Here is a 23,254-nt window from a genome sequence, read left to right on the forward strand (position 1 = left end):
ATGCCAGAGGCATTTCAGGAGGCCAGGGATCTCATTAAGTATCCCCACTTATGCAACGGGATACCTAATTAGCTACAGGGTCAGCGAAGGCTCTTCCCTCCAAATGGAAGCTCTCCATAGGACCATCGCAATGGGCACTCGGTTGTTGCCGGTCCTGGAGTCATGGCACCAGTCTGTCACATCATGGCCCTGATCTTCTGTACCACAACTATGGTCTCCAATCCTGCGGCCCAGGTCGCTGGCTCCATGTTCACATTCTTCAGCTTCATTATGTGGCTCACTGACCTTGCAATGTCGGTCTCCAACCTCGTGGTATTGGCTGCCCTCCTCTCGGCAACTGTTGGTGATGCTGCAGCACCAATCGCTGACTCCTCGAAGGTCCTCGACGTGGTCTCCAGCTCGGTGCCCCACTCCACCATCTCAACTCTGGTCCCTGCCTGCACAGTACCATTCTCCAGAACACTGCCAGTCACCTTCCTCTTAGCACTGCGTTCCGGCCTCCTGTCAGGGCTGACATAGGGAGGCCCTGACAGCCCCGCCATAGTCCCCGAGGGAGGAGTCCTCCTCAGAGTCGGAGGGGGAATTCAGTTCACAGCCTCACAAACATTGGTCAGCCTGGGCACTGGACTTTAGAGCTGGACCCGCAGCCACTCATAACGCCAGACCCGTACTCTCACTGATCATCCGCAGCCACATCCGAGAAGCAGTCCGTGGCACTGCCTGCACTGGTGAAGGAACCAGACTTGGTCTTTGATGCTGGTACTAAAGGGCAAGTGTCTGTTCCAAGGGAGACTTCCTGGTAGAAGGTGCCAAAGCCTCTCCCTTGGTATTGTCATCATCCTCCTCATCCCTGGACGAGGCAGTTGCAGGTTCCTTCCACCCACTCCCACCAGATGACTTTTGGCCCACCAGGAGGAGCTCAGAGCCAACGCATAGCCTCTTTGCCATACTGGTGGCTGCAGCATTCTCTAAGTGCATGAAGGGGTGCTGAAAGTGGTTAAGGCCCTTTGGCAGACCCCATCCCCTTTGCCATCAATGTCTAAGAGGGCAGAAAAGAAATTTATGTGCTTGCCAAGCACTGTGAATATTTACATTCACACCCACTTCCAGCATCTCTGGTAGTGTTTGCTGCAAATGAGCGGGACAGGCAAGTGCCACACCCAAAAACAAGGATGCTAGAAAACTGGACCTCTTTAGGAGAAAAATGTATTCTACTGTCAGTCTCCAGCCTAGGATATCTAACCAGCAGCCATTCTTGGGGAGATATAATTACAATATCTGGGATTTGTTGAGTAAATTTAAAGACTCCCTGCCACAAGAACTTGGACAGGAGTTCGCGTACATCCTGAAGGAGAGTAAAAGGTAGCCAGAGCCTCTCTCCAGATGGCATTGGATGCTGCTGATTTGGTGACCAGGTCAATGGCCTCCACTATATCCATGAGACGCAACTTATGGCTGTCCCAAGAAGTGCAGCAGTCCATTCAGAACCTTCCATTTGAGGGCAAAGTTCTGTTTCCAGAGTAAATGGATACCGGGCTGCACGAACTGAAAGATTCCTGTGCCATGCTTTGCTCCTTGGGACTATACATGCCTCAGGCTGACATTTCCGGCCACCTCTACTACCTAGATTCTCGGGTCCACCATGGCAGAGCTCCTACAAAAGAGGGGACAAACACAAAGATTTTAAATGTCATTGTCACCGACACACCAGTGGAGGAGGAGATGCCTCAGGGTGTGTCTGACACACCAGTGGAGGAGGAGGCTCAGGGTGGACACAGCCAGCTGGTTACTTCTAGCAGCAGGCAGTGCTCCACCGCTGCTGCAAACCCTCCTGCTGTGGTAAAAGATAACCGTTATGCTCTTCTTGATACAGGAGGGAAGGATTCACCCCCAACAGTTAAGGAGGTGAAGCTTGTACCCCTAAGGCTGAGAGGTCTGCTGCCACCACTCATAAGAAACGTAGGGTAGTGGTGGTTGGAGACTCTCTGCTGAGGGGGACGGAGACACCCATCTGTCGCCCTGACCGTTCATCCCGGGAGGTATGCCGCCTGCCAGGGTCCCATATCCGAGATGTTACAGAGGCATTGTCGAGGATTATCCGGCCTTCTGACTACTACCCCATGCTACTCATCCATGTGGGCACAAATGATACTGCGAGGTGTGACACTGAGCAGATCAAGAGTGACTACAGGGCTCTGGGAGTACGGGTTAAGGAGTTTGGAGCGCAGGTGGTATTCTCTTTGATTCTTCCTGTTGAAGATAGGGGTCCGGGCAGAGACAGATGCATCGTGGAGGTGAATGCCTGGCTGCGAAGATGGTGTCGCCAAGAGGGCTTTGGCTTCCTCGACCACGGGATGCTATTCGAGGAAGGACTGCTAGGAACAGATGGCATTCACCTTTCGAAGAGGGGAAAGGCCTTATTTGCACACAGACTGGCTAACCTAGTAAGGAGGGCTTTAAACTAGGTTCGACGGGGACAGGTGAGCAAAGCCCACAGGTAAGTGGGGAACAAGACCTGGGAGATGGGTTGGAAACAGGAGGGGGCACGGGCTATAATGGCAGAGAGAAAGGAGGGTCAGGGCAAAGCTGGGAGGCAAGATCAAACCAGTATCTTAGATGCCTATATACAAATACAAGAAGTATGGGTAATAAGCAGGAGGAACTGGAAGTGCTAATAAATAAATACAACTATGACATTATTGGCATTACTGAAACTTGGTGGGATAATACACACGACTGGAATGTTGGTGTGGATGGGTATAGTTTGCTCAGGAAGGATAGACAGGGGAAAAAGGGAGGAGGTGTTGCCTTATATATTAAAAATGTACACACTTGGACTGAGGTGGAGATGGACATAGGAGACAGAAGTGTGGAGAGTCTCTGGGTTAGGCTAAAAGGGGTAAAAAACACAGGTGATGTCGTGCTGGGAGTCTACTACAGGCCACCTAATCAGGTGGAAGAGGTGGATGAGGCTTTTTTCAAACAACTAACAAAATCATCCAAAGCCCAAGATTTGGTGGTGATGGGGGACTTCAACTATCCAGATATATGTTGGGAAAATAACACCGCGGGGCACAGACTATCCAATAAGTTCCTGGACTGCATAGCAGACAACTTTTTATTTCAGAAAGTTGAAAAAGCTACTAGGGGGGAAGCTGTTCTAGACTTGATTTTAACAAATAGGGAGGAACTTGTTGAGAATTTGAAAGTAGAAGGAAGCTTGGGTGAAAGTGATCATGAAATCATAGAATTTGCAATTCTAAGGAAGGGTAGAAGGGAGTACAGCAGAATAGAGACAATGGATTTCAGGAAGGCGGATTTTGGTAAGCTCAGAGCGCTGATAGGTAAGGTCCCATGGGAATTAAGACTGAGGGGAAAAACAACTGAGGAAAGTTGGCAGTTTTTCAAAGGGACACTATTAAGGGCCCAAAAGCAAGTTATTCCGATGGTTAGGAAAGATAGAAAATGTGGCAAAAGACCACCTTGCCTTACCCTTGAGATCTTGCGTGACCTACAAAATAAAAAGGCGTCATATAAAAAATGGAAACTAGGTCAGATCACGAAGGATGAATATAGGCAAATAACACAGGAATGCAGAGGCAAGATTAGAAAAGCAAAGGCACAGAATGAACTCAAACTAGCTATGGGAATAAAGGGAAACAAGAAGACTTTTTATCAATACATTAGAAGCAAGAGGAAGACTAAGGACAGGGTAGGCCCACTGCTCAATGAGGAGGGGGAAACAGTAACGGGAGACTTGGAAATGGCAGAGATGCTTAATGACTTCTTTGTTTCGGTCTTCACCGAGAAGTTTGAAGGAATGTCTAGTATAGTGAATGCTTATGGGAAGAGGGTAGGTTTAGAAGATAAAATAAAAAAAGAGCAAGTAAAAAATCACTTAGAAAAGTTAGATGCCTGCAAGTCACCAGGGCCTGATGAAATGCATCCTAGAATACTCAAGGAGTTAATAGAGGAGGTATCTGAGCCTCTAGCTATTATCTTTGGGAAATCATGGGAGACGGGGGAGATTCCAGAAGACTGGAAGGGGGCAAATATAGTGCCCATCTATAAAAAGGGAAATAAAAACAACCCAGGAAACTACAGACCAGTTAGTTTAACTTCTGTGCCAGGGAAGATAATGGAGCAGGTAATCAAAGAAATCATCTGCAAACACTTGGAAGGTGGTAGGGTGATAGGGAATAGCCAGCATGGATTTGTAAAGAACAAATCGTGTCAAACTAATCTGATAGCGTTCTTTGATAGGATAACGAGCCTTGTGGATAAGGGAGAAGCGGTGGATGTGATATACCTAGACTTTAGTAAGGCATTTGATATAGTCTCGCATGATATTCTTATAGATAAACTAGGAAAGTACAATTTAGATGGGGCTACTATAAGGTGGGTGCATAACTGGCTGGATAACCGTACTCAGAGAGTAGTTGTTAATGGCTCCCAATCCTGCTGGAAAGGTATAACAAGTGGGGTTCCGCAGGGGTCTGTTTTGGGACCGGCTCTGTTCAATATCTTCATCAATGATTTAGATGTTGGCATAGAAAGTACGCTTATTAAGTTTGCGGACGATACCAAACTGGGAGGGATTGCAACTGCTTTGGAGGACAGGGTCAAAATTCAAAATGATCTGGACAAATTGGAGAAATGGTCTGAGGTAAACAGGAAGAAGTTCAATAAAGATAAATGCAAAGTGCTCCACCTAGGAAGGAACAATCAGTTTCACACATACAGAATGGGAAGAGACTGTCTAGGAAGGAGTATGGCAGAAAGAGATCTAGGGGTCATAGTGGACCACAAGCTTAATATGAATCAACAGTGTGATACTGTTGCAAAAAAAGCAAACATGATTCTGGGATGCAATAACAGGTGTGTTGTAAACAAGACACGAGAAGTCATTCTTCCGCTTTACTCTGCGCTGGTTAGGCCTCAACTGGAGTATTGTGTCCAGTTCTGGGCACCGCATTTCAAGAAAGATGTGGAGAAATTGGAGAGGGTCCAGAGAAGAGCAACAAGAATGATTAAAGGTCTTGAGAACATGACCTATGAAGGAAGGCTGAAGGAATTGGGTTTGTTTAGTTTGGAAAAGAGAAGACTGAGAGGGGACATGATAGCAGTTTTCAGGTATCTAAAAGGGTGTCATCAGGAGGAGGGAGAAAACTTATTCACCTTACTTAGCCTCCAATGATAGAACAAGAAGCAATGGGCTTAAACTGCAGCAAGGGAGATTTAGGTTGGACATTAGGAAAAAGTTCCTAACTGTCAGGGTAGTTAAACACTGGAATAGATTGCCTAGGGAAGTTGTGGAATCTCCATCTCTGGAGATATTTAAGAGTAGGTTAGATAAATGTCTATTAGGGATGGTCTAGACAGTATTTGGTCCTGCCATGAGGGCAGGGGACTGGACTCGACGACCTCTCGAGGTCCCTTCCAGTCCTAGAGTCTATGAGTTATCCCACCCTGTCATGCTCCAGCTGCCTAGTTGGGGCCCACACAATAGCCAGGTGGCCCAGGGCCAGCATTTTGAGGGTGCACCTGACGAAGGTATTTCAGTCTGGCCCCAGGATCCATCCCCCTTCTGTTTCTGAACTGCTTGTCTCCTTTCATCACTGTACAGGCTGAGGTTACCTCAGACTGTTGGGTGCTCAACACCATTGCAACTGGCTACACCCTGCAGTTTTCTTCCATCCCTCCTTCCCTGTGCCTTTTCAGGGACCCATCTCACGAGCAATACCTCATCCGGGAGGTGGAAACTCCTACAGATTGGAGCCATAGAGGAAGCTCCTCAAGATATGAGAGGAAAGGGGTTTTATTCCCAATATTTCCTAATCCTGAAGGCCAGAGGCAGCTTCAGACCTATCCTAGACCTGCGTCGCCTCAACAAATATCTCAAGAAGTTGAAGTTCCGCATGGTCTCCCTGGCCTCCATCATCCCCTCTCTGGATCCGTTTCCTGTTTCCACATTTCTATTCTCCGTGGACACAGGAGGTTCCTCCCATTTGTAGTGGGCCAATGCCATTTACAGTTCATGGTGCTTCCCTTTGATCTTTTGTCTGCTCTGAGGGTGTTCACAAAGTGTATAGTGGTAGTGGCCGCATACGTGAGACTTCAGGGTATAGATCTACACATACCTCAATAACTGACTTGTCAGAGGCAGATCACAAGCCCAGGTTCTGCACAGCCTCAATCTGGTGTGGGCCACCTGTCAGGATCTGGGCCTGCTTCTAAACAAGTGGAAATCAACCCAGATTCCAATTCAGGAGATAGTTTATAGGGGCAGTACTCAGTTCTGCTCAGGCCAGGGCCTTTCTGCCAGAGTCCCAGTTCTGAGCCATGCTCATCACACACGTAAGAGCCTGACCACTCGGGTATGCCTCAAGGTGCTGGGCCATATGGCAGCATGTACTTAAGTAGTCCAGCATACACGTCTATGCCTCTGGATCCTGCAGACATGGCTGGCATTGGTTTATGCTCCCGGCAGACATGATTTGGATCTAGTGGTCACAGTCCCATCCCTAACCTGTTGGACAGATCCCCGATCAGTGTTCTAAGAAATTCCCTTCGTGGCCCAATCTCCATCTATGACATTAGTCTCTGATGCTTTGGATCTGGGGTGGGGAGCCCAATTCGATGACCTCAGCACGCAAAGCCTCTGGTCACAGGAGGATCATGCCCTCCACATAAATGTTAGGGAATTCAGGGCTATATGCTTGGCCTGCCAGGTGTTTCTTCCCTACCTGAGGGGCAGAATGGTTCAAATCCTGATGGACAGTAGTGCCGTGATGTTCTATATCAACAAGCAAGGTGGAGCTCGCTTGTCAGCCGTATGCCAAGAGGCTCTCCAGTTATGGGATTTCTGTGTACAGTGTGCCATTCATCTCGTGGCTTCACACCTTCTGGGTGCCAGGAATGTGCTGGCAAATCTCTTCAGGGGGTCTTCTCTCACTTTGAGTGGTCACTACACCCAGAGGCAGTCAGTGTGATCTTCCAGAGGTGAGGGACTTCCCAGGTGGACCTGTTCGCATCCAGGAAGAACAGATAGTGTCACCAGTTCTGCTTGATCTGCGGGTTCGCCAGAGGTTCCTTCTCCGATGCCTTCCTACTTCCATGGATGGAGGCACTACTATACACCTTTCCGCTGGTACCTCTGGTTCTTCTCTGAGCGCTTGCTTATGTCTATTCCATTTTAGGTATAATACACGCCCATGTGAGATTTTTGCCTTAGCGGTACCTGTAGTGTCGGCTGTTGTGCCCTCTGGAGTGCTGTGCTCATGGCACAGTATATCAGGTGCCACCAGCCCTATGCCCTCTGAGTTCCTTCCTACTGTGCATGGTGGTCAGTTAGAGCGCCACCTTGCTCGTCAAGGACTTGTGGTTACTTCCTTTGGACTTTGTGCCTTTTGGCTTTGTGTATAGCTATCTTTAGCGTTAAGTACCTGTTAATTGCACTAGTTAGTGTTAGCAGTTAGGTCCCAGCGGGGACTTTTCCTTCTGCCACTCCTGTAACAGGCCTATGCCTGTTAGTGACCCCCACGGTGGCTGTCTCAGGTGCCTGGGGGAAGCACACGTTTGCAAGAACTTTAGGCCTCACATGCAGAAGGAGACACACATCAGGCTTAGAGCTCTGCTAATGGAGTCCACCTTCTGCCTGGCGTCTGAGCCATCTCGGCATGAGTCTCCCAGCACCTCAGCATCAGCGCAAAGTGTGCCACCGGGGTCCTCCCAGCACTGCTGCATGTCACCGGTGCCAAAGAAAAGGGCCAAGAAGCACGGGACAAAGGGCAAGTCAGCTGGGAGCAAGGAGCGGGCCCTGAGCTGCCTGCCTATACCGGAGCCCTGTGGTCGGCCCTCCCTGCTCAGGGCCGTCAGCCTGACAAAAGGTCCTTCTTTGACTCCTGTGAGCAGGAATGGACCTACTGCCCTGCCGGCACCGATGCCTTCGAAGGCCTAAGCGTGAAGGAGCACAAGCCTCCTCCTGCGCAACCAGAGCCACCAGTGCCTCAGGCTTTGGCTAAGGCTCCCCAAGAGGGCAACCCAGCTGACAAGGCTCCTCAGGGAGTGGTGGAGCGCCGCCAATCCCTTGAGACAGTGGTGCGCTCTCTACCTAAGCACTGCCAGTTGCCAGTGCCTACGTTAAGATTGACAAGGACTTACCCCTGGTTGCTGGCTCTGCAGTCACAGTCCTTGTTTTCTCTGTATTACTGACGCCAGTTACTGTCCCCAAGACCATAGTTACAGTGCCATTCTCGGTCACCAGCACCGTGAGAATGATCTCTTTCCTGCCTCCAATCTCCTCAGCATTGCACCCACTCACAATACCATCAGCGCTGGTCCCCTCGGACAGGGCACTTATCTCCAGTATCAGTGGAGACCCAGGCCTCGACAGCCCCTCCGTGGTCTCCAGAAGGGGGCTCCTCCAGTACCGAGGGCCACTTCAGCTGGTCACCCTGGCCTCAGCAGCGGGACTGGGCATCGGAGCTGACAGCAGTGGCAGTTGGACAGTGGCAGCCAGGGCAGTGGCCTGCTCATTGATAGTGTTGGAATGTCTGGAGGGTTCCAGTCATGGCGATGCCCCCCTCAGTCCATTTGTCAGCCACCACCATGGAACTGTGGCTGCTAGCACCAGGCCCGGCACCGGAGGAGCACCCGGTGAGTGACCCTCAAGAGGCTGTGCCTAACCCGAAGCCATCCTCCCCAGCGGAGGAGGAACAGGTCTCCCCCCCCCTGCCCATGCGGTCCTCCTCGTCCTACCCCAATGATTCGATCGCAGGCCCATCCAGCACCAGCCTGCCTGATAACTTTAAGGACCGCCAGGCCCTGCTCTGGCGCATAGCTGACAACCTGGTCTTGGAAGTGGAGGAGATGGCTGAACAGGAGGACACTCTCTGTTTAACATCCTGTCAGCCTCAACCCCTGCCCGTATAGCGCTGTCGGTGCATGAAGGGGTACTCAATATTGCCAAGGCCATTTGGCAGATACCCTCTTCCATCCCTCCCACCTCAAAACGAACTGAGAAAAAGTACTTTGTTCCAGCCAAAAATTTGAATATCTTTATGCCTTCTCCATGGCTCACTGGTGGTTTCAGTGGCCAATGAAAAGGAGAAGCAGGTGCACTCTAGTTCTACCCAAAAAAACAAGGAGGCCAAGCGGCTGGACTTACTTGGAAGAAAAATTTATTCAATAGCAAGTCTATAGTTTTGGATGTCAAATCACCATTCTGGGCCACTGTAACTTAATGGAACACTCTCCTTAAATTTAAGGAGTCCCTCCTGCAGGAGCAGGCCCAGGAGTTTGGCACTCTTGTGCAGGAGGGCATGTCGGTGGCCTGCTGTGCCCTGCAAATAATGTGAGATGCAGCGGATTCGGCAGCAAGGGTAGTGGCGTTTGCAGTGGTGATGAGGTGCAGCTTCTGGCTTCAAACAGCTGGACTCACCCAGGAGATACAGACCTCCATTCAGGACCTTCCCTTTGATGGGAACGGTTTGTTTTCTAACCAAACGGATGCGAGGCTGCATGAAGTGAAGGACACTAAAGCAACCCTTGTTCCCTGGGCGTCCACACGACACAGTCAGCATGTTATCCATTCCAGCTGCCCTCGCCAACAAGGTCATGGCATCTGCATTCCAGACCTGCCAGGAGAAGGGATAGTGACACTGTCTTTAGTTGTCACCACCCTTCTGCCTCCTGCGCAGCCTAGCCAGACTAAACTTTAGGCAGGGCAGAAGTGCCTGTTTCGATGGCACGGTCGAGAGTGACGCCCCAGCGGATTCCCCGGATCTGCTACCTTTCTTCAGTCACCTTTTTCCTTACCACTCAGCTTGGTTGAGGATTATGTCTTACTGTTGGGTCCTGGACATAATAGCTCAGGGCTATACCCTGCAAGTTTTGGTCATCTCTCCCTCCCACCCCTGTCTCTCTCTTCAGGGACCCTTCTTATGAGCAGCTCCTCATTCAGGAGGTTGACAACCTTCTGCATCTGGGGGCCATGAAGTAAGTTCCTTGGGACATGAAAGGAAAGGGGTTCTACTCTGGTACTTCCTAATCCCAAAAGCCAAAGGGGGTTCCAGACCCATCCTAGACCTGCGCTGCCTCAACAAGTCCCTCCAGAAGTTGAAGTTTCCTATGGTCTCCCTGGCCTCTGTGATCCCATCCCTGGATCTGGGAGACTGGTACGCTGCTCTCAATTTAAAGGATGCTTACTTCCATATTTCTATATTCCTGAGGCACAGGCACTTCCTCTGTTTTGTGGGGGGAGTGCACCATTTCCAGTTCATGGTGCTTCCCTTTGGCCACCACAGTGTTCACAAAGTGCATGGCATTGGTAGCAGCAGCTTACTTCACGCATCATGGGGTCCATCTGTTTCGTACCTCGATGACTGGCTCATCAAGGGCACGTCTCCAGTTCGAGTGTGGAGCAGCCTCGATCTGGTGCGTTCCACCTGCGACGACCTGGGCTTGTTAAAAAACATAGAAAAGTCCACATTAGTGCCAGTCCAGCACATAAAAGAGTTCATCGGAGCCATTTTAGGCTCCATGCCATCCAGGGCCTTCCTACCAGAAGCACACTTTCAGCCACATCGGACCTAATCTCCCATCTAAAGAACAGCTGGTGGGTCATATGGACACATGCATGAATGGTCGTCAGCCATGCTTGGCTCCACCTATGACCCCTACAGGTGTGGCTCACCTTGGTCTAAGTTCCCAACAGAAACGCCCTGGACTAGGTAGTCAGGGTATCGGACCGTGTCCTTTCATCCCTAAGCGGTGCTGCAGGGAGTTCCCATCGCTGACTCTAGTATCTGATACCTCAGCTCTGGGATGCAGAGCCTATCTGGGGGAGCTCAGAACCCAGGCCCGCTGGCTGCGGGATGACCTAACCCCTGCATATCAACATCAGGGAGCTCAGAGCAGTTCACCTGGCCTGCTAGGCCTTCTTTCCCCACCTAAAAGACAGGGTAGTGCAGGTCCTGATGGACAATACAACTGCAATGTATTACATCAACAGGCAGGGCGAGGCCAGGTCTTCGGCCCTTTGTCAGGAGGCCCTCAGCCTTTGGAACTTATGTGTGCGGGATGATATTCATCTGGTGGTTGCCCACCTGCCTGGTGTCAAGAGCATCGTGGCAGATCACATCAGCAGAGCCTTCTCATCTCATCACAAATGGTTGCACCATTCAGAGGTAATCAGCCTAATCTTCTGCAGCTTGAGGAGTCCCCAGGTGAACATGGCAGGTGGGTGAGTCCCCAGATGGGCCTTACTTCCAGGCAGAACAGAAAGTGCCACATGTTCTGTTCCCTGCAGGGCAGGGACAAGGGATCCCTGTCGGACGCCTTCTTGATTCTGTGGTCGGGAGTGCTGATGTATGCCTTCTTGCCAGTGCCCCTAATTCATAAGATCCTGATAAAAGTAAAGCAGGACAGGGCGAGCATCATCCTCATAGCCCCAACATGGCCTTGTGAACACTGGTTCAGCATGTTGCTCAGTCTTTCGACAGCCGCCCCTCTGCAGCTACTCTTTGGATGCATCTGTTGGCCCAGAACCATGGCATCCTGCTGCATCTGAACTTGGCAGTGGTGCACCTGATAGCATGGCTACTGCATGGCTGAATTTGGACAAGTGAGCATGCTCTATTGGTGTCCAACGGGTCTTGTTGGGCAGCAGGAAGCTTCCCGCCAGGGCGACCTACCTGGCAGAGTGGAAACGGTTCATGTGTTGGGCCTTGGATTGACAACTTTGGTCAGAGGAGGCCCTGCTGCAACACATCCTGGACTATTTACTGCACCTCAAGACCCAGGACCTGTCACTCTCTTCGGTTAAAGTCCACCTGGTAGCCATCTCGGCATTTTACCCTCTGTTTCAAGTCTGTTCAATCTTCGCCCATCCCATGACGGCACGGTTCTTTAAAGATCTGGAGCGCCTCTACCTGCATGTCGAGGACCCGGTCCCCCCTTGGGACCTGGATCTTGTGTTGTCAAGGCTCGTGGGCCCTCCCTTTGAGTCCCTGGCTTCATGCGCCCTCCTGCTTCTCTTCTGGTTACCATAACTTCGGCCTGAAGGATGTCCAAGATCAGGGCGCTCACTTTGGAGTCCCCCATACAGTCTTTTACAAGGACAAGGTCAAGCTGCATCCGCACCCGGCCTTCCTGCCCAAGGTCATCTCCCAGTTTCATACAGGTCAGAATGTGTACTTACCTGTCTTCTGTCCAAAGCCGCATGCGATGGATGAGGAACACAGGCTACACACCCTGGATGTCTGACAGGTGCTGACCTTCTACATAGATAGGACCAAGCCATTCCGTAAGTCTATGCAGTTGTTGGTTGCTGTTGCAGACAGGATGAAGGGTTTCTCAGTGTCTACCCAAATAATTTGTTCTTGGATCACGGCCTGCATCCGTTACTGTTATGAGCTGGCGAAGGTGGCGTGCCGGAGATTGTGACAGCCCACTTGATTAGGGCGCTGGCAGCCTTGGTTGCCTTTCTGGTGCAGGTGCTGATCTAGGAGATCTGTCTGGTGGGGCTTACTCTCACAGAGCCCTGGCTGTCTGTAGCACCTAAAGCTAGTGTCCCTGCGCCTGACAGCGTGACTGAATGCAGAGAAACAAGCATGCTCGGCACAAGTTTAGCAAGTTCTGATGGGTAACACAAAACCCTCTACCAGGGCGACCTACGTAGCCAAATGGAAGTGCTTTACAAAGTGGGCCTCAGACCAGAACCTTTGTCCTTCCTGGGCCTCATTACAATCCATCTTGGACTACCAGCTATATCTCAAGCACTGAGGCCTGGCCCGCTAATCAATTAAAGTTCTCCTGGCATCCATCTAAGCCTTCTACCCTCTGTTCCAAGGGAAATCAGTTTTCTGTAATGACATGATGTGATAAATGAAGGGGGGGAGGGTAGCTCCCTTTTATGGACACCTATCCAGCCATTTAGCTATACAGTCCCTCTTGATGGCTGCTTGCTTTACCTGTAAGTGGTTAAAAAAGTCCCCCAGGTAAAGAAAAGGGAGTGGGCACCTGACCGAAAGAGCCTACGGGAAGGCTAAAACTTTTTAAAATATGTCCTGTGGTTGTTCTCCGGAGACAGGGGAACAGAGCAAAGTTAGGGCTTATGACTATGCTATAAAAAAAAAACTTCTTGCCAGATATGGAAATCATCAGATTATACCTAGGACTACCCAAACATGTAAGTAGATTAGGAAATGTCTAGAAAGATGCGGTTAGGTTTATTTCTTTTCTGTGCTAACCCCAGATGCTTTTGTTTGTGTGTAACCTTTAAGGTGAACCCCCCAAGAAAGCTATTTTGATTGCTTAATTTTTGTAATTGCTCTTTTAAAATCTAGCAAAAACCCAAGTTCCAAATGTATTTTCTTTTTTTTTTATTTTTAATAAAATTTACCTATTTTAAGAACAGGATTTTTGGTGTCCTAAGAGGTTTGTGCATATGTTGTTAAATTGGCTGGTGGCAGCTAATTTCCTTTGTTTTCTTTCCCAGCTCTTCCCTGGAGGTAGGTAGTGTGAAAGGGCTTGAGGGTACCCCATAGGAAGGAATTCCTAAGTGCGCTTTCCTGTGATCCGAAAAAAAGGTTTGCATTTGGGTGATGGCGGCAGCATTTACCAAGCCAAGGTCAGGGAGAAGCTGTAACCTTGGGAGTTTACTACAAGCCTGGAGTGGCAAGTATTAATTTTTTAAAATCCTTGTGGGCTCCCATCTTCTGCACTCGAAGTGCCAGAGTGGGGAATCAGCCTTGATACATGGCAATCAAGTTCCTAAAGGGACTGGAAAGGCTTTACCCTCAAGTTTGTGACTCTATCCTACCTTGGGATCTGAACGTGGTGCTGTCAAAGGCCATGGGCCCCCCGGTCGAGCCATTAGCTTCTTGTTCTCTGCTGCTCCTTGTCGTGGAAGGTCTCTTTCCTGGTGACAATTACGTCAATCCAGAGAGTCTCCGAGATTAGAGCGCTGACATTGGAACCCCCGTATACGGTGTTATATGAGGACAAGGTCCAGCTGGTGCTCCCCCCAGCCTTTTTAACAAAGGTGGTGTCACAGTTCCACAATAATCAGGACACATCTACTGGTGTTCTTTCCGAAACCTCACAAATCAGCAAGGAGCGCATCTTGCATAGTCTGGATGTTAGTTGGGCCTTGGCCTTCCACATTGAAAGAATTAGACCCTTCCGTACGTCGACACAGCTCTTTGTCGCAGTGACAGACAGTGTGAAGGGTCTGCTGGTCTTCTCAGAGAATTTCCTCGTAGATAACCACCTGGATCAAGTTCTGTTATGAACAAGAAAAGGTGTCACCACCAGCGATTGTAACTGCTCACTCCACCAAAGCGCAAGCCTCTCATCATCAGCCTTCCTTACACAGGTGCTGATTCAAGACATCTTGAGAGCCGCTACTTGGTCTTCTGTCCATGCCTTGGCATTCCATTATGACATCACCCATCAGGCTCGGAACGATGTCAGTTTTGGCAGAGCAGTGTGGCAAACAGCACATCTGTGAACTCAGAGCCCACCTCCAGGGATACTGCTTGCGGGCCAGCTAACATTGAATCGACATGAGCAAGCACTTGAAAAAGAAAAGACAGTTACTAACCTTTTGTAAATATTGTTCTTTGAGATGTGTTGCGCATGTCCATTCCATGACTCACCCTCCTTTCCTGCAAGCAAGAACTGAGAGGGTGCAGGGCAGGCAGCACCTCATATACTAGCTCATGAGCACAGGGCTCCTGGGGGCACCAGAGCTGGCCCTACAGATATCACTAAGGCAAAAATCTCCAGCAGCGGTGCATGTCGGCATGCGAGCACCTAAAATGGAATGGACATGAACAACACATCTTGAAGAGCAACAGTTATGCAAAGTTAGTAACCATCTTTTACCTGCCGTCTACTTACAAACTATTATACACTTAAAACAAGATATTTGTAAATTGCATCTAGAGCTGGCATCCAGAGCTGCTATGAAGATGGGAAAAAAACAGCATAAGCCTCTTTGCTAAAGAAAGTTATGTTTATGTTGCATATGAGGCAATGATCAGAAATAAGCAACCTCTCACTTCTCAGCTATTTCTATTAGGAGATGGGCATCTCTCACTGATTTAATCTGGAGTAACTACACTAAATACATATTCAGCATTGCTCCTTGTCAGTTTCAGACTAGAGAAGAGCAAGGGTCTGGCACAATTTAAGGTTCACAAGTTGACAGCAGTATGAAACGTAGCAGCAAATTATATGCTTTTTGGATTGATACTCACTTTGAAACAAATCAAAAGCCCTATATACAGCAGGCCCATTTTGGTTTCAATTACACCACTTTAAATCTGGAGGAACTCCATTGAATGCAATGTGAAACTGACAAGAAGCCATACTAAGACACTGGCCAGGGTTGTGAAGACCAGGTAATACTTTTTGAAGAGTGTATATTTGTGTAAATTAAGGATGCCTCAAATAGATTACACCATCTCAGTGACAACATGTGAAAACACTCAAGGCTGCATAATACATGTACCAAAATGTTGATGTAAATCTAAAAGAAAAACTACAGCTGTGACCTGAGATTTGCAGTATTTTGTTGGAAGGGGTTACAGCTATTATCAATTTGGACACCTTCATCTACTGCTTTCCCCTTTATTGGACAACCACTTTTATGTCATCTTTTTTTGGCAATAACTTCAACATCACGCATGCCAAAAGAATAACCTGCGTTCTTTCAAGATTGTTAGCAGATGTCATCTTTTAACTCATAAGATAAGATCTCCATAGGTGTCATCTGTCCAACCAGGTATTTGACCCATTTAACTCTGGGCTTGTGTTCATGTCAGGGTCTCTTTCCCACTTTGAACTTTAGCATCCAGAAAGTGGGGACCTGCCTGTTCCCTTCTAAGCTTAATTCCTAGCTTAGATCTTACCACGCTGCCACCAACCCAAAATATAGTGTTTGGGTACACTGCCTGTCCCCCAGAACCTTCCCTGGGGAACCCAAGACCCAAATCCCTTGGGTCTCAAAACAAAGGGAAATAAACCATTCCCCCCTCCTATCTTCCACCCAGATTTTCCCCTCCCTGGGTTACACTGGGAGATCACTGTGATTCAAACTCCTTGAATCCTAAAACAGAGAGGAAATTCACCTTCCCCCCCCCCTTCTCTCTCCCTCTCAGACTCTCCCTGAGAAGGAGACGGTGATCCTAACACAGAGAGAAATTAACTTTTCCCTCCCCCTTCTCTCCTTTCCCCCCAGCAATCCCTGGTGAGTCCAGACCCCGTCCCCTGGGGTCTCACACAAGAATAAAAAAAAATCGATCAGGTTCTTAGAAGAAAAGCTTTTAATTAAAGAAAGAAAAAAGTAAAAATTCTCTGTAAAATCAAGATGGAAAAATGTTACAGGGTCTTTCAGCTTCACCTAGACCAGAGGGATTCCCCCTCCCAGCCTAAGTATACAAGTACAGCAAACAGAGTTAAAATCCTTCCAGCAAAATACACATTTGCAATAAAGAAAACAAACAAATGCCTGATCCGCCTGCTATCTAGTACTTACAGTATTGAATAGAAGAGACTTTTCAGAAAGATTGGAGAAATCTGGTTACGTCACTGGCTTCTCTTAATCCCAAGAGAGAACAGAGAACAAAGAAAAACAGCACAAAACAAAGACTTTCCTCCACCCAGATTTGAAAGTATCTTGTCTCCCGATTGGTTCTTTGGTCAGGTATCAGCCAGGTTCACTGAGCTTGTCTCTTTTACCTGTAAAGGGTTAACATTAACCCTTAACTATCTGTTTGACAGTTCACTACTGGGGTAAGTTGACCTAAGTTGCACTACTCCAGCTACATGAATAATGTAGCTGGAGTCAACGTAGCTTAGGTCAACTTACCCTGGTGTCTTTGCACTGTGTCTATGGGAGACACTGTCTGGTCAACTTACCTTAATCTTCTCTGGGAGCTGGAGTACCAGAGTCGACTGGAGAGTGCTCTGCCGTCGATTTAGCAGATCCTAAATCGACCTCTGCTACATCGATTTCAACAGCTTCGATCTCCCCATAATGAAGACCAGTCCTCAGTCTTGCATCCAATTCCCTACTAGTGAGTAGTTTGCACAGTGGCAAAATGGCTGTCTGCTAAACCAAAGGATGCTTTTTTTTTGAGGAATTCAATATTAATAGCTAGGGAAGCTATCAACTAGAATTGCATACATCCTTCTGTTTTTATCTCACTTTCCCTTCCCTTATCCCAACCTTCTTGTTTTACATCGTACGTTTTTTGGGGCAGGGATTGTCATTTTTCTGTGTTTATACAATACCTAGCGTAAAGAATCACAACCAGGTTGAAGCTAGTAGGGGACACCACAATATATCTGTTAAGTAATAATATAGCATCAGATACCATGATGGATAGGCTTGGTATGAACACACATACTCAGGATCAGTGCTGATGATATCCTTTTTCTGTATTTGTTTTTGTTTTTTTGGGGGTGGGGTGGGGGAAGAATGCTTTCTGACATATTCATTATCATTATTAGGTTTGACCAGTCAGGCAATTTTTGTTTTTGTTTTTTTGGGGGTGGGGTGGGGGAAGAATGCTTTCTGACATATTCATTATCATTATTAGGTTTGACCAGTCAGGCAATTTCTGACTTCCGTCTGATGAAGGATCTGGCTCAAGAAATGCATCTGAATCCTGAGCAAAGACAGCAAAGACTGTCTCGGCTTGCTGACAACATTCAGAGGTAATTTAATATAACAAAACTCGCCTTCAGGACCAAAATTAGACTTCTGCCTGAGATGTTAAGTGAAATGAGTTTTGTGATCTTTTGACAGTCTGTAGTTACCTGTTCTGCTAAAATACCATGCAATCTCATTCTATGATTCGTCGTTATAGCACAGATGTAGAAGAGGAGGAATGGCTTACCAAAACACTTGCTGCTACTACTATAAAAAAAAGCTGTGTACATAAAATCATGTAACAGCCTGGTTTCAAGCTTGTAAGGACTGTAGAAAGATTTTGGGACACAGTTAAAATATGATTTTTCTGTAGTGTAGATGGGATCAAAAATAAGAGAATGCATCACTAGTTTAGCCTTCTGGGAAAGTAAGGTTAATAGCTGAGTAGCTATAGTGACTATTAATTATCTGGAGGATATTAGCTCAGTTTACATCACTAGTAGTTTCTTCATTTAGGGCTCAATCCTGCACCCATGAAGGTCATTGGGAGCATTGCCATTGACTTCCATCAGTGCAGCACCAGACCTTTAAAATACTCTATGTGCAATCAGATACTTGCATCAGTGCATAGATATGTTGGGGTGTACTCTTAAGTACCCATTTTAAAAATGTTTGGCCATTAAATTAAGGTGTAAGTTATATAGACGCATACACCCCTATAAATATTCTATTCGGAAATAATGGAATAGGATGGAAGAGTGAACATTCTACTTACATCATTGAATTGCCATATTTGGGGTCGGGAAGGAATTTTCCTCCAGGGCAGATTGGCAGAAGCCCTGGGAATTTTTTGTCTTCCTCTGCAGCATGGGGCATGGGTCACTTGCTGGAAGATTCTCTGCACCTTGAAGTCTTTAAACCTTGATTTGAGAACTTCAGTGGCTCAGACACAGGTCTGATACAGGAGTGAGTGGGTGAGATTCTGTGGCCTGCATTGTGCAGCAGGTCAGACTAGATGATCCTAATGGTCCTTTCTGACCTTAAAGTCTATGACTACTTTTACAAGATTTGTATAGTAATCACTGGGGTGGATTGATGCTGGTAGAACAGATGGGCTCTGATATTTAATACTATAATTATTTCTGTATACCTGACCATATATATAACCACTCTTATTTTACTAGCTCATTTTACCTTTTTTTATGCAGTGGAAATTATTTTAATCAGTTTTATTGCTTCACCAGCTATTTTTTTAAAATAGTGTATTACTTGGTTTTGACTGCCTTTTAGCCAGTCTAATCCTGTAAAAGGTATTTGTTTAAATGGGCTCGACTGTATTTATATGCTTAAACTGTATAGTATCAAGGTAATATATTGACTAGTGTGGACAATTGGGGGAGAAGGTGAGCAGCAGCAAGGCCTACGTGCTGGAGTGATACATTGAAGAAAAGAGGAGGATGAGAGAGCTGTAATGGGACACAAGATTAGGAGGGCTTGACAGTTGTGAGGGAGAGTGTTAAGGAGAGAAGTACAGGTCTTGTACTTGAAGTAATGCATTACTTTATTTACAATCAACAATAAGCTTTGAATTCAGTATTAGAGTTTTAGCAACTACATACATTTACTCTTATGATTTATGATATGAGTAGATCCCCTAGATGGAGTTAAAGTACCATAATTCTTAGGTGTTTTATATGTACAGTGCACTAGGCTGGATTCTACATATAGTACTTAAACATAATGTAGTACTCGGGTTCACTAGTTTAGCTAGCTGATATTGATTACTGGTGGTGTTTAGTTTTTTCCTTTTATTCAGAAGTTCTGAAACCTTTAAAAATGATCATGTATAGAGCACCCATATTACCAGCTATTCCATTAGAATAAAATAAGTATATTTTTTCCTGTGAGATAGAAATTAAAATGGAAATAGAAACCGATCCTTTGAAAATTTATTTGCTATTTTACTGACTGACTCTTCACTGGGATTTTTGTTGCTGGTAGGTTTTGTCTTCCTTTTTTTAATTCTTGTCCATAAGATCAACAAAAATCTTCTTACAGAATCAAAGAGGCTCGTTTAGAGTTGGAGATGTGGGGGCTGCAGCTTGGGTACCAAGTTTCCCTGACAGGCCGTGTTGTCCCAACTGAAAAAATCCTAATGCGGGAGCAGACAGTGAGTACAGAAACTTTTACTTTAAATTCCATATGTGAATGTCTCTCTAGGCACTCCCAGTGTGCCCAGTAACTGTTGTTTAAAGGTGCCAATATAGCTAAGGCTGGGAAACATACTGAGGGAAAGCCTGCTGTTAGAAAACTCAGTTTTATCATTACAAATAGTTATAAGAGTCAGGTTGGCGCTGTAATTTAGGTGGCTGTAGACCACGTTGAGTCCTCAGGCCATACTCTATGCACCCCACCTTTGGAATACAGAAATTCATCCCAGCAGTCTGGATTGAGTCTAGGAAATTGGTATTTGCTACTTTACACTTTGTAGCTGAGAATTTACCACAATTCACCCTTGTGTGAATAATTTTCTTAGCTACAGGAAAAAAAATGTCTGCATAGGTCAGTTAGCCATCATTGCCATGCTCAGTAACCACCAGCACCTTTAATATGAGGGTGCTGAGCCAGATATGGGACATCTGTTTTGTAAGAAATGATTTTAAAAAACAGCTTTGTGGCTTGATCCAGTGAATGCAGAATGCCCTGAACTCCCTCTGAAATCAGTAGGCGTTAAAGATGTTCAGAAGCTTGCATGATCAAGCACCAAAGCAAGTTAATATAAAATAGTAATTGGAGATATACCTATCTCCTAGAACTGGAAGGGACCTTGACAGATCATCAAGTCCAGCCCCCTGCCTTCACTAGCAGGACCAAGTACTGATTTTTGCCCCAGATCCCTGAGTGGCCACCTCAAGGATTGAACTCACAACCCTGGATTTAGCAGGCCAATACTCAAACCACTGAGCTATCCCTCCCCCCTGTTGAGACAGGCTCTCAAGTCGACAGCCTCTTGGGACCCCGGATGGTGGTGTTTGTTAACTTAATACCTGCATATGATACTTTTTGTATCAGCTCACTTGCTTGCAGAACCATCTCACAGCCAGATACTCAAACATATTTAGCAGTTCTTTTTAGGTATGATCAGTGGAGTACGGTGAATGCGTACTTCATCTAGTAAGATCTTCTCAGTGCATAGAAATAAGTCCTGATGTTTGCTCCAAGTGCCAGATCAGACCCTTAAAAGTATTCTGTTCCCACCGTAAACTACTACAGCCTGTCTTTAAAGAGGGCTACTGAATTACCCCTTGAGCTAGGTATAACGATGTAAGAATGGTCAACAAAAATGACACTTAATATTTTCTGCTGAAGACTGTTTGTTTGTCTATGAAGAATCGTCTTCTGACATGATATTTTTCTTTAATTGTTAATTTATTGTTTTTTCCCTTTGGCAGTGTCTGCCAATGAGTGCTGGTGACTGGTCAAAGGATATACGTAATATGAAGATAATTGGAGTGCAGCCTTTGGACAACTGGTTAATGTTGTGCAGTAACAGAAATGGAGAACTAGCTGAGAACCTTCTGAATTGTCTGAAAAGAGCAGGAAGTCCCATGGGATTTCACATTGAATATCCCAGAATGTGAGATTTCTCAAAGGACTAACCTATATTTGCTTTTCTTTCATCCATCAGTCTTGTGCATTATTACTACCAATAATAATACACCTCTACCCCGATATAACACAGTCCTTGGGAGACAAAAAATCTCACTGCGTTATAGGTGAGACCACGTTATATCGAACTTTCTTTGGCCCCCCCATTCCTTGTTCCCGGACCGCCTGCTCCAGAGACCCCTGTCCCCAGGACCCCACCCCTTACGCAACCCCCCTGTCCCCTGACTGCTCTGACCCCTATCCACACACCCCCACGCCCTGACAGGCACTCACCGGGAGTAGGGGGAAGCGGAGCAATGTGGCCCCAGCGCGCCCCACTCTACCACCTCCCAGCCACAGTGCTCTGCTTCCTGCCGCCAGTGAGTGTGGGGAGGGTTGGGGAAAGGATGCCCCGCGTACTCACCTGCAGAAGGAAGTGGACCAGCGCAGGTGGGAGCTGGTGAACTAGGGCAGGCTGGGGCCGGGCTGCTCTGCCTCCCGTTGCCGGTGAGTGCGGGGAGGTTGGGGAAAGGACGCCCCCTGCTCTCACCTGCGGCAGGAAGCAGAGCCCCACAGCCCCAACCCGCTCCGCTTTCCTTGCCCCAGTCCCAGCTGTGTCCCCGGGGGGTGGGTGGGTGAGGTTTGGGGAAAGGTCCCAAACTCACCAGTGGCAGGAAGCGGAGTGCCGCAGCCCCAGCCCACTCTGCTTTCCTTGCCCCGGCCCCAGACTTGTCGCTGACAGGGGGTTGGGGAAAGGTCCCTCACTCACCTGCGGCAGGAAGTGGAGCGCCATGGCTGGGAGCTGGCAGAGTGGAGCGGGCTGGGCTGCTCCACTTCTGCTGCTGGTGAGTGTGGGGGGATCCCTTCCCCCAAGTCTCCTCCCCTGAGCGACACGGCTAGGGCCGGGGCAAGGGAAGCAGAATGGGCTGTTCCCGGCCTCCCGCTAGTCCCCCAGGCCACTCTGGGACTGCAGGGCCCTCAAAATTGCCCCCCACCCCAGCTCCTGCCTCCTAGACCCTGGTGGGGAGGAGCCCCTGGCTGCCCCCGGACCCTCTGTCCCTTATTCAACCCCTCATCCCCGGTCCAGCATCCTTAACGTGCTGCTCAGAGCAGTGTGTCAGAGCTTTACCACATTGTATGCGAACCTGTATTATATCTGGTCGTATTATATGGGGGTAGAGGTGTAACTTGTATTTACGTAGCTCTTTCAGCCGGCAATATTCCAGAGTCTTTCACAAAATTAACAAATGAATTATGGCAGACTCAATCACCTGCTTACCCACTTCTCTCTCAAGAACGACTGCTCTCTCTTATGCTGTCCCCCATGCACATAAAAGTTCCCAGTCAAAATCTATAAAGCCTCATCCTCCAAATCCTTCTTCAAACTCACTTCTGCCATTATGCATACACTAAACTGCAACCATATCATGGCTAGACATATAGTGAGTTGTGTTTACTGCACCTGATTGGCTAGGATTGAGACACATCCTGTTAAATTTGTTGCTCTCTCTTTCCCATCCAACCTTGCTTGAGTCTCCTCCACTTACTGTGTTTTGATTTTTAGCTCTTTGGGGCAGGTATTTTCATTTTCTGTATGTTTGCACACTGTCTAGCTGCAATCTGATTGGTCTCTTGGCACTACCACAATATAAATGTTGAATAATAAGTATTATGTATAAATAATTATGTATGCAAGTTGGCACGATGAAATATGGATTCTAATAGGTGAACTGAATTTTTAAAAAAAAGCAGGTGGAATGTCTCAGCCACTACTAGAAACAGTCACTTCTGGGACATATAGTAGACCAGCTATTTAATAACTTGCAGCAACATTATGTAACGGAGCCTTAGGGTAAAGGAATACCGTATATCCATTTGAAACTACAGAAGTGATTTAGGGAAGCAGAATATAAGTATTGAAGGACAATAAACTGGAAGACT

The 23,254-nt window shown here is 47.3% G+C and overlaps 1 protein-coding gene across 3 annotated transcripts in view; it reads left to right on the top strand.

Moving 5' to 3' along the window:
- PIWIL4 (piwi like RNA-mediated gene silencing 4) overlaps positions 1-23,254 on the top strand; it is a 66,363-nt gene that overhangs the window by 16,758 nt on the left and 26,351 nt on the right. For all 3 annotated transcript variants that reach the window (XM_030559800.1, XM_030559820.1, XM_030559811.1), the window contains 3 exons: positions 17,613-17,730; positions 19,724-19,835; positions 21,118-21,302. In XM_030559800.1, coding sequence (XP_030415660.1) covers positions 17,613-17,730; positions 19,724-19,835; positions 21,118-21,302 — 415 coding nt within the window. The remainder of the gene's footprint in view (positions 1-17,612; positions 17,731-19,723; positions 19,836-21,117; positions 21,303-23,254) is intronic.

Source organism: Gopherus evgoodei, chromosome 1, assembly GCF_007399415.2.
Source record: "Gopherus evgoodei ecotype Sinaloan lineage chromosome 1, rGopEvg1_v1.p, whole genome shotgun sequence".
NCBI lineage: Eukaryota > Metazoa > Chordata > Testudines > Testudinidae > Gopherus > Gopherus evgoodei.